General features: G+C 33.5%; 1 protein-coding gene across 1 annotated transcript in view; it reads left to right on the top strand.

Annotated features, from left to right (window-relative positions):
• Positions 1–8,449, top strand: part of b4galnt4a (beta-1,4-N-acetyl-galactosaminyl transferase 4a) — a 240,420-nt gene extending 231,971 nt beyond the window's left edge. Inside the window, exons 15-20 of the mRNA XM_073831802.1 lie at positions 29–393; positions 1,960–2,113; positions 3,331–3,403; positions 3,989–4,142; positions 4,219–4,345; positions 5,855–8,449. Coding sequence (XP_073687903.1) covers positions 29–393; positions 1,960–2,113; positions 3,331–3,403; positions 3,989–4,142; positions 4,219–4,345; positions 5,855–5,969 — 988 coding nt within the window. The 3' untranslated portion in view covers positions 5,970–8,449. The remainder of the gene's footprint in view (positions 1–28; positions 394–1,959; positions 2,114–3,330; positions 3,404–3,988; positions 4,143–4,218; positions 4,346–5,854) is intronic.
• The last annotated feature ends 6,549 nt before the right edge of the window (positions 8,450–14,998 follow it).

Genomic DNA, 14,998 nt, shown 5'->3' with positions numbered 1-14,998 from the left:
AATTTTTTTTTTCCTTCTTCTTTCTCAGGATTTACACTCTCCTCCGCATCATAAATGTAGAAAAGCGGCGTGACTCTGCACGCGGTAACCGCTACCTGATTGAGCTGGAGCTGATGGAGAGAGGCCGTAAAGTGGTCCGTCTCTCAGAGTACATCTACATGCTGTTGCACCGTGGCCGGGTAGAAGACAGTCTGGAGAATATGGAAGGGGTCACAGCATCATCTCCCTCTTCCCCTGTCGCCAGCCAACCTGCTCCACCCTCCCGAACACCTACACCCACCCGCGGGGCCCGTGGTACCCCACAGTGGGGCACAGTGTATGCCAAACCCCTACTGTGCCAGCCAGTGATGCTACAGTGGAAAAAGGATGTCATGGTGCATTTTGTGGTACCAGGTAGGTAATAAATATCTATTTATTTTGAAACTATGTAGGCCTGTCCAGATACAGTGCCTTGCGAAATTATTCATACCCCTTCATTTTTTTCACATTTTGTTATGTTGCTGCCTTATGTTAAACTACTTTAAATTACTTTTTCCCCACATCAATCTACACTCCCTACTCCATAATGGCAAAGCAAAAAATAGGTTTTTAACATTTGTGCAAATTTATTAAAAATAAAAAACTGAAAAGATCCCGTTGCATAAGTATTCACACCCTTTTCTGGGACACTCGAAATATAGCTCAGGAGCATTCATATTGCTTCTAGATGTTACTACACTTCGAGTGGAGTTAAACTGTGGCAAATTCATTTGAATGAGTATGATTTAGAAAGGCACACACCTCTCAGAAAAGGTCTAACAGCTGAAAATGCATATCAGAGCAAAAACCAAGTCCTGAGGTCAAGATAACTGCCTGTAGAGCTCAGTGACAGACTTGCGTTAAGGCAATGATCTAGAGAAGAGTTCAGAAACAAATCTGCTGCATTGAAGGTTGACAGAAGCATTATCCATAATGGAAAACGATTGGAAAAACTAGGACTCTAGAAAATGTCTGCCAGCCCCCATCCAAGCTGACAGAGCTTGAGAGGTGAAAAGGTGAGGCAAAGAATGGCAGATAATTGCCAAATGCAGATGTGCAAAGCTTGTCACATCAGACCCAAAAAGACTTGAGGCTGTAAAGGTGCTTCAACTATGCACTGAGTTAAGGGTATGAATACTTATGCAATGTACTTATTTCAGTGTTTTGATTTTAATAAAATTGTAAAATTTGCAAATCTGGTTTTTGCTTTGTCATTATTATGGTGTATGGAGTGTAAATTGATGTGGGGAAAAACTACTTTAAAAAATGAAGGGGTATGAATACTTTTGCAAGGCACTGTAGGTGAGTTTTAATGTTTTTTATCACTATAACTCAAACAAAGTCCACTTTCCTAAACAGTTTGGCTCCAACCTTGTTCAAACTCACCTCTTTGTAATCCAGAAGAATTAATTTAGCTTGTTCATTTGTATTTGATTAATTTTGGAGCTAAGCTCTGCAGTTTAGAACCCGATATAACAAAATATATTGCCAAAATATTGTCTTTTTGCGTGCGTGCGTGCGTGCGTGCGTGTTTTTATGTAACACATTGACATTCATAAATTTTTAAAGTGCAACTTGAGTGTCTGAATAACTCTTGGGGCCACTATATTTTGAAATTCAAATCAGCTTGGTTTGTTTTTCTTGCTTGTTTTTAGTTTTTCAATTTGTTTTTGTGTAGCAATGATTTCGAAAAGCTTTGCATGGTGGGTTACTTTTGATTGGCAGATACGTGATGGAAAAAGCGTCTTGTCTGATCAGAAATTCCATTCATGTACGTGGAATCTGTCACAACTAGCCTTAGCAGTACAATACATCTACAGTTTGGATTTCTTTAGCAGAAACTCAAACTACAGTCAACCAGTTGACATAGGATATGACAGATGTAGGAATATTATGTATTGATTTATCATTATTATAGATGTGTTGATTTGTTTCCTTTAGTGAAGAATCAGGCTCGTTGGGTTCAGCAGTTCATTTCGGACATGGAGGTCCTGCACCGTGAGACCAAGGACAACAACTTCAACATCATCATCGTGGACTTCCAGAGTGAAGACATGGACGTGGAACAGGCTCTCAGAGAAAGCTCCGTTCCACGGTACACCAACACACAAACTTTGTTATTATATTCGCTATATAGAAACGTGCATTTATTGGTAGTTGACCTATTTTAAAAATATATTGACTTACTGGAGTACTATTTAAAATGTATGATGACGTGAAGTCAAAATTACGAGAATAAAGAAATTCCGATAATAAAATTAAATACTTTGAGAATATAGTCAAAAAATTTTTTTTAATAAAGTTTAAATATTTCGATAATAAAGTTGAAACTAAAACTAATAAAGTCGAACTTTTTGGGGAATCAGGTTGAAATGTATTAAAAATAAAGTCAAAATTTCAAGAATAAAGTCAAAATATTTCAAGAATGACGAGAATAAAGTTGAAATGTTTCGACAATAAAGTCAAAATCACAAGAGTAAAGTAAAAATATTCTCGAAACATTTTGACTTTATTCTCGAAACATTTTAACTTTATTCTCATAATTTTGACTTTGTTGTCAACATATTTAGACTTTTTTTGTCAAAATATTTTGACTTTATTTTCGTAATATTTTCACTTTATACTCAAAGCATTTTGACTATTCTCAAAACAGTTTAACTTTATTATCTTAATTTTCACTTTGCTGTCAAAATATTTAGACTTTTTCTGTCTAAATATTTTGACTTTACTCTTGTAATATTTTGACTTTATTCTCAAAACATTTTGACTTTATTCTCATAATTGTGACTTTACTCTCGTAATATTTTGACTTTATTTTCAAAATATTTTTACTTTATTCTCTAAACATTTTGACTTTATTCTCGCAATTTGACTTTATTTTCGAAATATTACGTCTTTAATAGTAAAAAATAACTAGTGGTGAGGTGCTTTAAAAAGTTCTGGACTCAAGATATTTCCTTTGCATTAAATATTCATATAAATTTTACTGTAAAATCTTGATTTTGATAAAAAGTAAAAAATAAAAAACTCAATCGATTATGTATAAATATATTAATTTATCTATATGTTTATACATGTAAATTATTTACATTTATATTGATTAGTAGATAAAAAATATATAATAGTAATTTAATATTTAATTTATATATATATATATATATATATATATATATATATATATATATATATATATATATGGTCATAGACTAATTATAATTAATGGAACTAATTATATATTCCGATGGCCATTTATGTGTTTAGCAAATAAACCTAGAATCAAATTACTATTGTATCCGACTTTTTTTGGCACAGATATGAGTATCTGAGGAGGGAAGGAAACTTTGAACGTTCTGCTGGATTACAGATCGGTGTGGACACCATAGAGGTAATAATACACTCATACCTTTAGGATTATAGGATTTAAAATTGGATTTATCTTTAATTCCAAAATGACAGACATCCCCAGTAATGTTTAATTTCTGAATGTTTCAAACTGGTGGATCTAGGAATGCCAAGGTCATAGGTTTGATTCCCAGATGTATAACGCATTTTCAATATCTTCAAGACTTTTTTTTTGTTGTTGTTGTTAAATTGTTTTTTCAAACATGAATTAACAATCAGTTGGCAGAAGATGCATCTTTCATAAAATGAAAATTACGAGTATAACAAACACACAAACGTTTTTTAATAACACACTTGCGGTAATTCCAGCATGACGCAGCATTATGTCAGTTTCCCACACAGCGATTATTATCAGTGATTCACTGTTTGCAGAGACACGTCAGATGAGGTTTAAAGCATTTCTAGGAATCCTCCTTGTGTTAACAAGTGTATAAATGTGGCTGGTGATTCATATCTGTTGCTATAATGTAACTTAGAAAACAAAGATGACAAGCAGAATGTGTTTAATCAGTCATTTAATTTTGTACTGCAGCAGTGTGGGCTGATTTTTGCTCATGTGTGTTTGCAGGACAGTCACAGTATCGTGTTTCTGTGTGACCTACACATTCATTTCCCTCTGAACATCCTGGAGAACATCAGGAAACACTGTGTGGAGGGTAAACTGGCCTTCGCTCCTATAGTCATGAGACTGGGCTGCGGCAGCTCACCGCTGGAGCCTGATGGTATGACACACACGTGCTGAAACACAGCCTCTGTCACACTGAACATTATTAAACCCACGTGTCTCTGTGTCTGCAGGTTACTGGGAGGTAAACGGTTTTGGCCTGTTTGGAATCTATAAGTCAGATTTTGACAAGATTGGTGGGATGAACACGGAGGAGTTTAAGGACCGTTGGGGAGGAGAAGACTGGGAACTGCTGGACAGGTAGTTTATTTATAGTTCATTTATTTTTGCACTACAATTTATGTTATTATTAATATTATTACGAATTATTTTAGGAACTATTAATAAGTAGTAATTTATGAAAATGTAATTTAGTGTAATTTAGAGACTTTGACAGTGATGTCTTTGTTAGTTTTATTATTAATAATAAATTATCATAATAATAATGTTATTATAATCATGATATTGTTAATTTATTATTATATTTATAATTATTACATATTATTAAAATTGATATTAACTTTTGTTAATAATAATAATAATTATTGTTGTTGTTATATTATTTCAGTTATTTTAATAATTATTAATTTAATAATAATAATAATAATAATATGGTAAATATCATGTTATTAATATCATTATTAAAATTATTATTATTATTATTAATAATAGCAGCAAAAATAATGAAATATTGTATTAATAATAATAATAATAATAATAATAATTAATAACTATTATAATAATGGTATTTTCTCAGTTATTTATGATAATTTAGAGACTGACAGTGATTTATTATTATTATTAATAGGTTAAATATCATGTTATTAATCAAATCATTAATAAAATTATGATATGGAAATATTGTTTTGTTGTTAATAGTACCAATAACCATTTTTATTAGTAGTAGTAGTAGTATTTCAGTTATTTATTATAATTTAAAGAAGTTTGACAGTTATGTTTTTGTTATTATTATTAATAATAATAATAATAATAATAATAATAATAATAATAATAATAATAATATGGTAAATATCATGTTATTAATATCATTATTAAAATCTAATATTATTATTATTAATAGCAGCAAAAATAATGAAATATTGTCATGTCAAAATCCTTGTCAAATCAATATTAACATTTTATATAGATATTAACAAACTGTTTTTATTTAACATTTTTATTTTATTAAAAATATATTTAATAATTATTTAATAAAAATATGGTAACATTTCATCATATTAAATAAATATTATTTTATTATTAATATTACTAATACAATTATGATATTGAATTGATGGATTTTGACAGTGACATAATATAAAATATATATTGATTTAAAAGAGATTTCGACAGGAATGTTGTTTTTATTAATAATAATAATAATAATAATAATAATAAGTTCAATATACAATTGATAAATGTTAAATAAAAATAAATTTAATAAAAAGTTAAATAATTGACAATTTACATTGACAATATTTCATTATTTTTGCTGTTAATAATAATAATAATAATAATAATAATAATAATAATAATTGTAATTAATTTTTAAATAATAATTAAAATTATAATATTGAATTAAGAGAGATTTTGACAGTGTTGTTGTTAATAGTAATAATAATAATAATAATAAATAATTTAATATGATTAATATTATTATAGTTATTGAAATTAGGAATTATAATAAAATTATTTATTGTGAATCTATTAAAAAATGAAAAGGAAATACAATACATTATTTAATTAAATGAATCTCTCTCTCTTTTTCAGAGTTCTACAGAACGGTCTGGAGGTTGAGCGTTTAAGACTGAGAAACTTCTTTCACTACTATCACTCGAAAAGAGGCATGTGGAACTCACAGTCCAGTAAAACTCCTAAAGGATAAAACCGAACCTCACCGAGAGACTTCAAACAAACTCGACACGAGAACGGGACCTTAAAGGACCGAATCGTTGTGTCTCTGGGACCCTTTCATGAAGCCCGTCTCATATTGGAGGACCCGTGACGCTGCCAAGCTGCTGTCCAAACTCAACACTCGAAAGAGACACAGAGACTCTCATTCACTGAGTGTGTATTTGTATGTATCTCTGTCTGTTAAGTCAGGAGTTCTTTTGAGTGATTTAAAGGAAATGGAAATGGTTTCAATTTTACTCCAAACTAGCAGCTCAGGCACTTTGGGTCGCATAAATATGGTTTGCACTTAAGATATTACATGCTGAAATGATTGTCTAAAGGTTTAGATGTGCGCTGGTACTTAGACGTCTGCTTTTATATAGCTGTAAATGTCACTTCCTGTTCAGACGTGACGCCTTCTTACACTTGAACTGTAGAAATGATCTGATATGTGGCGGCCATGTGGCTTTTCCTTTCTAAAGTCCTGCTGAACTTCTGGACACGACTGGACCAAGAACGGCCTGCTGAGCTATGAAATTCAATTTATTCGTCTTTGTATTTGTCTGTACGTCTGAGCTGCTTCCTTTACGCGTTTCCAATTGATTTCAGAAGAGGTTTCGTCTTTATTGGCTAGTTTCACAGATGCAGAAGAAACGTTTCAGACTGCTGTTTTAGTCTGGGCTTTAGACTAGACGTAATCTCCGTCTCATTGATGCAGTATTCATTTAACGGTAGGACGAAAAGATGTTTTCCAGAAGCTGTGTGCCTTTCTTTGACGTATTTAACATGGCAGTCCATACAGGGTTAGGAAGGAGTCCTGATGGTTAGCTGTCTGGATTGTGTAAGTCCCTACATAGTGTTGTTTTATGGAGATGAATGAATGAACATTTTTAGGAAGAAAATAATTGTTCATTGAATTTTGGACTTTTTTTGGGACATTTTTAAAGAAATGTTGCAGGTTCTTTTCTCTTTTAAAAGTGGATGTTTTACCACAGAAGGTAACTTTGACTCCTGCAGTTTGTACAGAGAAACAAAAATTGTATTTAAAGGATGTAAAACAGAAGTGTATGGGGCAAGGAACTAAATATAACATGCTAGAACTAATTATTTCAAGTCCTGTAAAAACCTTATCCACCTTTTCTTTAACACTGAAGTAAGCCTGTGAGTATTTTTAAAGGACGTTTCCTATCGGATGTCAAATAGAAGTTTATTAGATGTCTTTTAAGATGTTTATGATTTAGAATGTACATCTTACATTTTAGATGTTAGTTTTAAATACATTCTAAATCATAAACCTCTTAAAGACATCTAATAGATGTCTATTTGGCATCTAATAGGAATCTGACAGACAGACCAAATAGCACACGTACGTCTGCAAGATGTCTGTTAAAAATCACTTGATCTGAAAAGCATGTGCTGTGTACAAACATCTGCTAGACGTCTTTAAGATGCCAGTTTTACATACATTATAAATCATAAATATCTTTAAGACATCTTATAGATGTCTATTTGACATCTGATAGGAAACGTCCTATAGACATATTGCAGATGAGCAAACACTTTAAAAAATATGTCTTGCAGATGTAAATGCTGACGTAAAATAGACATCTCCGAGGTGTATGTGTGCTATCAGGGTACAATTGAAATTATAAACATCTTAAAGACATCTAATAGACGTCTATTTGACATCTGATAGGAAACGTCCTATAGACATATTGCAGATGAGCAAACACTCTAAAAAATATGTCTTGCAGATGTAAATGCAGACGTAAAATAGACATCTCCGAGGTGTATGTGTGCTATCAGGGTACAATTGAAATTATAAACATCTTAAAGACATCTAATAGACGTCTATTTGACATCTGATAGGAAACGTCCTATAGACATAGATGAGCAAACACTCTAAAAAATATGTCTTGCAGATGTAAATGCAGACGTAAAATAGACATCTCCGAGATGTACGTGTGCTATCAGGGTACAATTGAAATTATAAACATCTTAAAGACATCTAATAGACGTCTATTTGACATCTGATAGGAAACGTCCTATAGACATAGATGAGCAAACACTCTAAAAAATATGTCTTGCAGATGTAAATGCAGACGTAAAATAGACATCTCCGAGATGTACGTGTGCTATCAGGGTACAAATTTAAATTATAAACATCTTAAAGACATCTAATAGACGTCTATTTGACATCTGATAGGAAACGTCCTATAGACATATTGCAGATGAGCAAACACTCTAAAAAATATGTCTTGCAGATGTAAATGCAGACGTAAAATTGACATCTCCGAGATGTACGTGTGCTATCAGGGTACAAATTTAAATTATAAACATCTTAAAGACATCTAATAGACGTCTATTTGACATCTGATAGGAAACGTCCTATAGACATAGATGAGCAAACACTCTAAAAAATATGTCTTGCAGATGTAAATGCAGATGTCAAGTAGACGTCTCCAAGATGTACCTGTGCTATCAGGGTACATTCTAAATCTGATAGGAAACGTCCTATAGACATGCAGATGAGCAAACACTCTAAAAAAATATGTCTTGCAGATGTAAATGCAGACGTAAAATAGACATCTCCGAGATGTACGTGTGCTATCAGGGTACAAATTTAAATTATAAACATCTTAAAGACATCTAATAGACGTCTATTTGACATCTGATAGGAAACGTCCTATAGACATATTGCAGATGAGCAAACACTCTAAAAAATATGTCTTGCAGATGTAAATGCAGACGTAAAATAGACATCTCCGAGATGTATGTGTGCTATCAGGGTACAATTGAAATTATAAACATCTTAAAGACATCTGATAGATGTCTATTTGACATCTGATAGGAAACGTCCTATAGACATAGATGAGCAAACACTCTAAAAAATATGTCTTGCAGATGTAAATGCAGACGTAAAATAGACATCTCCGAGATTTACGTGTGCTATCAGGGAACAAATTTAAATTATAAACATCTTAAAGACATCTAATAGACGTCTATTTGACATCTGATAGGAAACGTCCTATAGACATAGATGAGCAAACACTCTAAAAAATACGTCTTGCAGATGTAAATGCAGATGTCAAGTAGACGTCTCCAAGATGTACCTGTGCTATCAGGGTACATTCTAAATCTGATAGGAAACGTCCTATAGATGTATTGCAGATGAGCAAACATATGGCAAGCCGTTTTACAATTACAGAGCTCTCTAATTCAGTTTTTACTAGTTACAATTCCATTTAGAGAGCTCTCTAATTCAATTGTTACTAGTAAGAACTGAATTAGAGAGCTCTTTAATTGGAATTATTACTAGTAAATTTTATTTAGAGAGCTCTCTAATTGTAACTGTTACTAGTAAGAATTCAGCTGTAGAGCTCTGTCATTAAAAATGAATAGAAGTCAATGGAGACATATGTAAAAAAGTTGATTTGTAGAACTTTCTAATTGTAATTGTTACACATAAGAATTTAATTAGAAAGCTCTCAAATTGGCATTGTTACTAGTAAAAATTTAATTATAGAGTTCTCTAATTGAATTGTTACTAGTAAAAATGCAATTACGAAGAGTAACACATAGTATATTTTAGGTTAAAACGGCTTGCCATACAAACACTCTAAAAAATACGTCTTGCAGATGTAAATGCAGACATCAAATAGACTTTCCGGTGATGTATGTGTGCTATCAAGGTGACGTAGCTATTCGTGAGCTACTGTTTACATAAAGAAAATTCATCTTTGTCAATATTCATCCACCTTAAACTTTTCGCTCATAGCTAAGGGGTTGTTTTGACAGCTTTACAGCTCAAATAACACCTATTTTTCTGCAAAAATAGTTTAAAAACAAAAATACAGCTTCAGCTTTTGATCGAATAAGTTGCTCCATAGACTTCCGTTGTAAGCGCATTAACGTTACTGTAAATGAGATTTTTACAAACTAGACAACGAGTCGAAATGATTTTCTGTGATAATCGACAGCATTTTGTTTGACTACCTGTTTATCTGAAAAGCTTGTAGATGAAAACAATGTTTTACACTGACATGGGCAGCTCGAGTGTTTGAAGTGGTGTTTTATTCTGTCATTTATTTCAACGCTGTAAAATACCAATGACCATGTTTACAATAACCATGTTTGACTTCATATCAGAAATACCGAAAGTGATCAGCCCAGGTTTTGTGAACCCTCACCTTTTTAAAGGAGTAGCCTAAATTGAGATGTCTCTTTCTTCTCCTCCTGGTTCGATATATCTTCAGGCTGCCTATTAAAAACAAAACGAAGACAGGACACTAATATATTACGCCTAATACAGGGATCTGCATTACAAGGTAATTTCTGTGAAATTGTTGTGTAGAATTTTTTCAGAATGTTTGCATTTTATTTCAACATTTTTGGGTTAATTTTTTTTCTGAAAAATAAAGTTTAAAGTTGAAGCATCTCGAGTATGTTTGTTTTATTACAGTCAAGCATGAAATTATTCATACCCCTGGCAAATTCTGACTTAAAGTTACTTTTATTCAACCAGCAAGTTTTTGTTTTTTTTTGGACCGGAAATGACACAGGCTTCTCCCAAAAGATAATAAGACGGTGTACAAGAGGCATCATTGTGGAAAAAAAAATATTTCTTAGCTTTTATGTACATTTGAAGAAAAAGTGGCATGTCCAAAATTATTCATACCCTTTGCAAACTGTCACAGTCAATGGGAAAATCCAAAGTTCTATACCATTCCAAATAGTCCAAGCTGTTCTAAAGCATCCTAATTACCCTGATTCATTGGGAACAGCTGTTTTAATCAACTCAACAGGTGAAAAACAGAAGCTGTTGCTGTTGGTTTGTGGACAGTCATGGCTAAGACAAAGGAGCTCACTGAGGACCTGCGGCTGCGCATTGTGGCTGCTCACAAGTCAGGAAAGGGCTATAAGGCCATATCTAAATTTTTTGAACTTCCAGTGGCTACAGTGCAAAGTATTATTAAAAAATACAAGACGTTCCGCACTGTGAAAAATCTCAGAGGACGTGTCGAAAGCCAAAAGTGACACCTGTGCTGGCCAGGAGGATAGTTTAGTGAGAGAGGTAAAAAAGAATCCAATGATCACCATCCTGGTGAATCTGGGCTCTGCTGGTGGCAACATCTCAAGGCAGACAGTCCAACAGACACTGAACACCACTGGGTTCCACAGACGCAGACCAAGGAGGACACCACTTCTCCAGATAAGGCACACAAAAGCCTGCTTGGCCTTTGCAAATGCTCATGTAGACAAAGAAGAAGACTTCTGGTCTCCTGTTTTATGGTCAGATGAAACAAAAATTGAATTGTTTGGCCACAATGATGTTGCCTTCATTTGGCGTAAAAAAGGAGAAGCCTTCAACCCTAAGAACAGCATCGCCACTGTCAAACATGGTGCTGGGAACCTAATGTTTTGGGGGTGTTTTTCAGCCGGTGGACCAGGGAACCTAATCACAGTAAACGGCACCATGAAAAAGGAGCAATACATCAAAATTCTCAACAACAACATCAGGCAGTCTGCAGAGAAACTTGGCCTTGGGCACCAGTGGACATTTCAGCACGACAACGACCCAAAACACACAGCAAAAGTGGTGAAGAAATGGTTAGCAGACAAAAACATGAACGTTTTGCAGTGGCCCAGCCAGAGTCCTGACTTAAATCCAATTGAGAATCTGTGGAGGGAGCTAAAGATCAGGGTGATGGCACGAAGACATGCAAAAAGCTGGTCAGCAATTATAGGATGGCTTTTTTATTGATTATTGACAAGGGTATGAATAATTTTGGACATGCCACTTTTTGTTCAAATGTAAAAAAAAAAGATGAGTAATAATTTTTTTCACAATGACACCTCTTGTACATCAACTTATTATCTTCTGGGAGACGCCTGTGTTATTTCTAATAAATAAAAAAAAACTTGCTGGTTGAATAAAAGTAACTTTAAGTCAGAATTGGCCAGGGGTATGAATAATTTCAGGCTTGACTGTATGTTTTTTTTATCTTACAAAACAAATCCCCCCCCCCCCCTTTTTTTTTTTTAGCTGAACAGGCAGAGAGCATCACTTTAGCTATAAATTTATTGTCGTATGGTTTGTTAGGATTGGCCAAGATACAACTATTTGAATATCCCAAATCTGAGGGTGCAAAAACGTTTTTTTAAGAAGTTGAGAAAATCGCCTTTAAAGTTGTCCAAATGAAGTTCTTAGCAATGCGTATCACTAATCAGAAAGTGCGACATTTACAAAATATCTTAATGGAACATGATCTTAATATCCTATGATTTTTGGCGTAAAAGAAAAAGCTATAATTTTGACCAATACAATGTACTTCTGGCTATTTCTGCAAAATACCCGTGCTACTTAACACTGGTTTTGTGTTCCAGGGTCACATGTTGACGTACTGTTTTTGAATATTTTCGCATCACAGTTTTCAACCACTAGAGGGAGCCCATGTTCTTGCCAGTACAGCATTACATCTGCAGTTCATTATGCAAACCAGATGTTCCAGGCCAGTCAGTGAAAACTGCACTTTAAAAGTATCAAATGCACTGACCATATACTTTTGACTGCACATTCTTCTAATAAACATAGCCTAAGTACATTTTACATAACGACTGTATTACACAAGACTGAACATGAGGCAAGGAAAGGAGAGCAGTCAAACTCTGATTCATAAACCCAAAATAGGCCTTCGATAATGATTCAGAGAGTAAGATTATGGGTCCAGTACTGTGGGTGTTGTGAATGTCCTTTAACGTCATATAATGCAAAATGTTGGTTCATATATTAGTAGCTCACACCTATGCCAATAACTACTTTTTTAATCATCATTATAATTTAACAAAACCCACAACACAACTACCCTGCTGAAAAAAACAGAATATGCTGGTTAGGTATGTTTTGGTGCTGGGATGCTGGTTTTAGCTGGTTTATGCTGGTTCGTTGCTGGTTTATGCTGGTCCTTGAATTGCACTGAGAAAGGCTTTTTTTTCCAGCAAATGAACGAAAACACATCAGCCAATCAGAATCCACCAAAGAACTCAATAACCAGAACATTGTCGTCATTTGGTTTGTTCTTGGTGTGAACGGGTCTATAAGTGTTGTGAGTCAGTATGCTAGGTATTTTTTCCATTAATATCCTCATAAGTAGTTATTGAGAGCAGCTAGAGTATAACATGCCGTTTGTCTTGACAGATTATGTAATGTTGACATTGTGCATAAAGCTGCCCCACCCGTCTACAGTGTTCTGGTAAATTCTTTCATTTATCTTTCTTTTTCTTTGTCTTTTTGTCCTTTATTGAACAACTGCAATAATAGTAGACTACTTCTCTATTCATTATCCTACTATTATGTCTACAACTACGAGAAGTGAAAATCAGTCGTGTTCATTAGTAAATTATTAATACAGGTACAAGTGTAAATATTTAAAAATAGACATATAATGAAAACATTCATCTAATTGCATGCACTTTAAGTAATGATAGTTGCTAATAACTTAACGAAAGCATACAAAGTGTTATGCTAAAGTTAGCCTGATTAATCAGCCATTAGCCTGAAGCGCAGACTAACACAATTAATGCAAATTCCTTAAGACTAGATGAGGATCAGTGATAGCACCGTTACTTGAAGCAAGCTTACTTATTTGCTTAGGCCTAATTTTAATACAATGCAACTTTATTCAACCTCAGTGCAAGTTTTATTAATTAGTTGAGGGCATACAAACTGAATAAGTGAGAGGTGGACGCTATAGAAGGCAAAATACAAACAAATACATGAACCATATTATGTTTACTATTAAAATTAAATATTGTTTAAGTTTCAAATAAGAGCATGACTAAGCCTGCAAATCTATACATAATCAATTTATATCTATAGGCCTACTACTTCATAAAGTTATGAACAATAGCCCGTTCATTACTTCACTGTATGTCCCTAAGAAACCCAGTCTTGATTGATTGGCGCCCCGGTGACTAACTTCTGATTGGTCTCTGTTACGCATTGTTTTTGATTCACTTGAGCGAATCGGTTCACTCAGGCGGTTCATTTCAATAAACGGGTTAAAAAAACGAAACGCCGGTTTGTACAAATCAACGTTGTAAAATGTTTCCGCTTTAGTTTGACTCGCAGATAAGTTTGTTTATTCGCGAATATTTAATCATTTTGCATTTTCAAGTCTGTTTGTGTGTTGTAGCCTATGCCATTTAGCCTACTAGTTAGGCTATCTGTCATTGTAAACCTATACAGACTTTAAATCAGTGAGAGTAATTTGTGAGCTGAAGTCAAAAGTTTGCATTGCAGAATCTGCAAAATGTTAATAATTTTACCAAAGTAAGATAGATCATACAAAATTCATGTTATTTTTATTTAGTACTTACCTGAATACAATATTTCACTTGAAAGGTGTTTACATATAGCCTAGTCCACAAGAGAAAATAATAGTTGAATTTATAAAAATGACCCTGTTCAGAAGTTTACATCCCCTTGATTCTTAATACCGTTCTTACCCGAATGATCCACAGCTGTTTTTTGTTTTTTGTTTTTTTTGTTTTTTTGTTTAGTGATAGCTGTTCATGAGTCCCTTGTTTGTCCTGAACAGTTAAACTACCTGCTGTTCTTCAGAAAAATCCTTCAGGTCCCACAAATTATTTGGTTTTTGGCATTTTTGTGTTTAAGCCCTTTCCAACAATGACTGTATGATTTTGAGGTCCATTTTTTCACACTGAGAACAACTGAAAGACAACTGAAATGCAACTATTACAGCAGGTTCAAACGCTCCCTGATGCTCCAGAAGGAAAAACCTTGCATTAAGAGCCGGGGGTGAAAACTTTTGGAATTTGAAGCACAGAGTAAATTGAACTTATTTTGTCTTCTGGGAAACGAGCAAGTATCTTATGTAGCTTCTGAAAGGCAGTAAGCTACTACATGAAAAAAAAAAAAAAAAAAAAAAAAGATATTTAGGCAAAATCAGAAAAATGTCTTCATTCTGCTCAAAAGTTTTCACCCCCAGCTCTTAATGC

This window comes from Garra rufa, chromosome 25, assembly GCF_049309525.1.
Source record: "Garra rufa chromosome 25, GarRuf1.0, whole genome shotgun sequence".
Classification (NCBI taxonomy): domain Eukaryota; kingdom Metazoa; phylum Chordata; class Actinopteri; order Cypriniformes; family Cyprinidae; genus Garra; species Garra rufa.
This window is presented reverse-complemented; position numbering and strand designations above follow the sequence as displayed.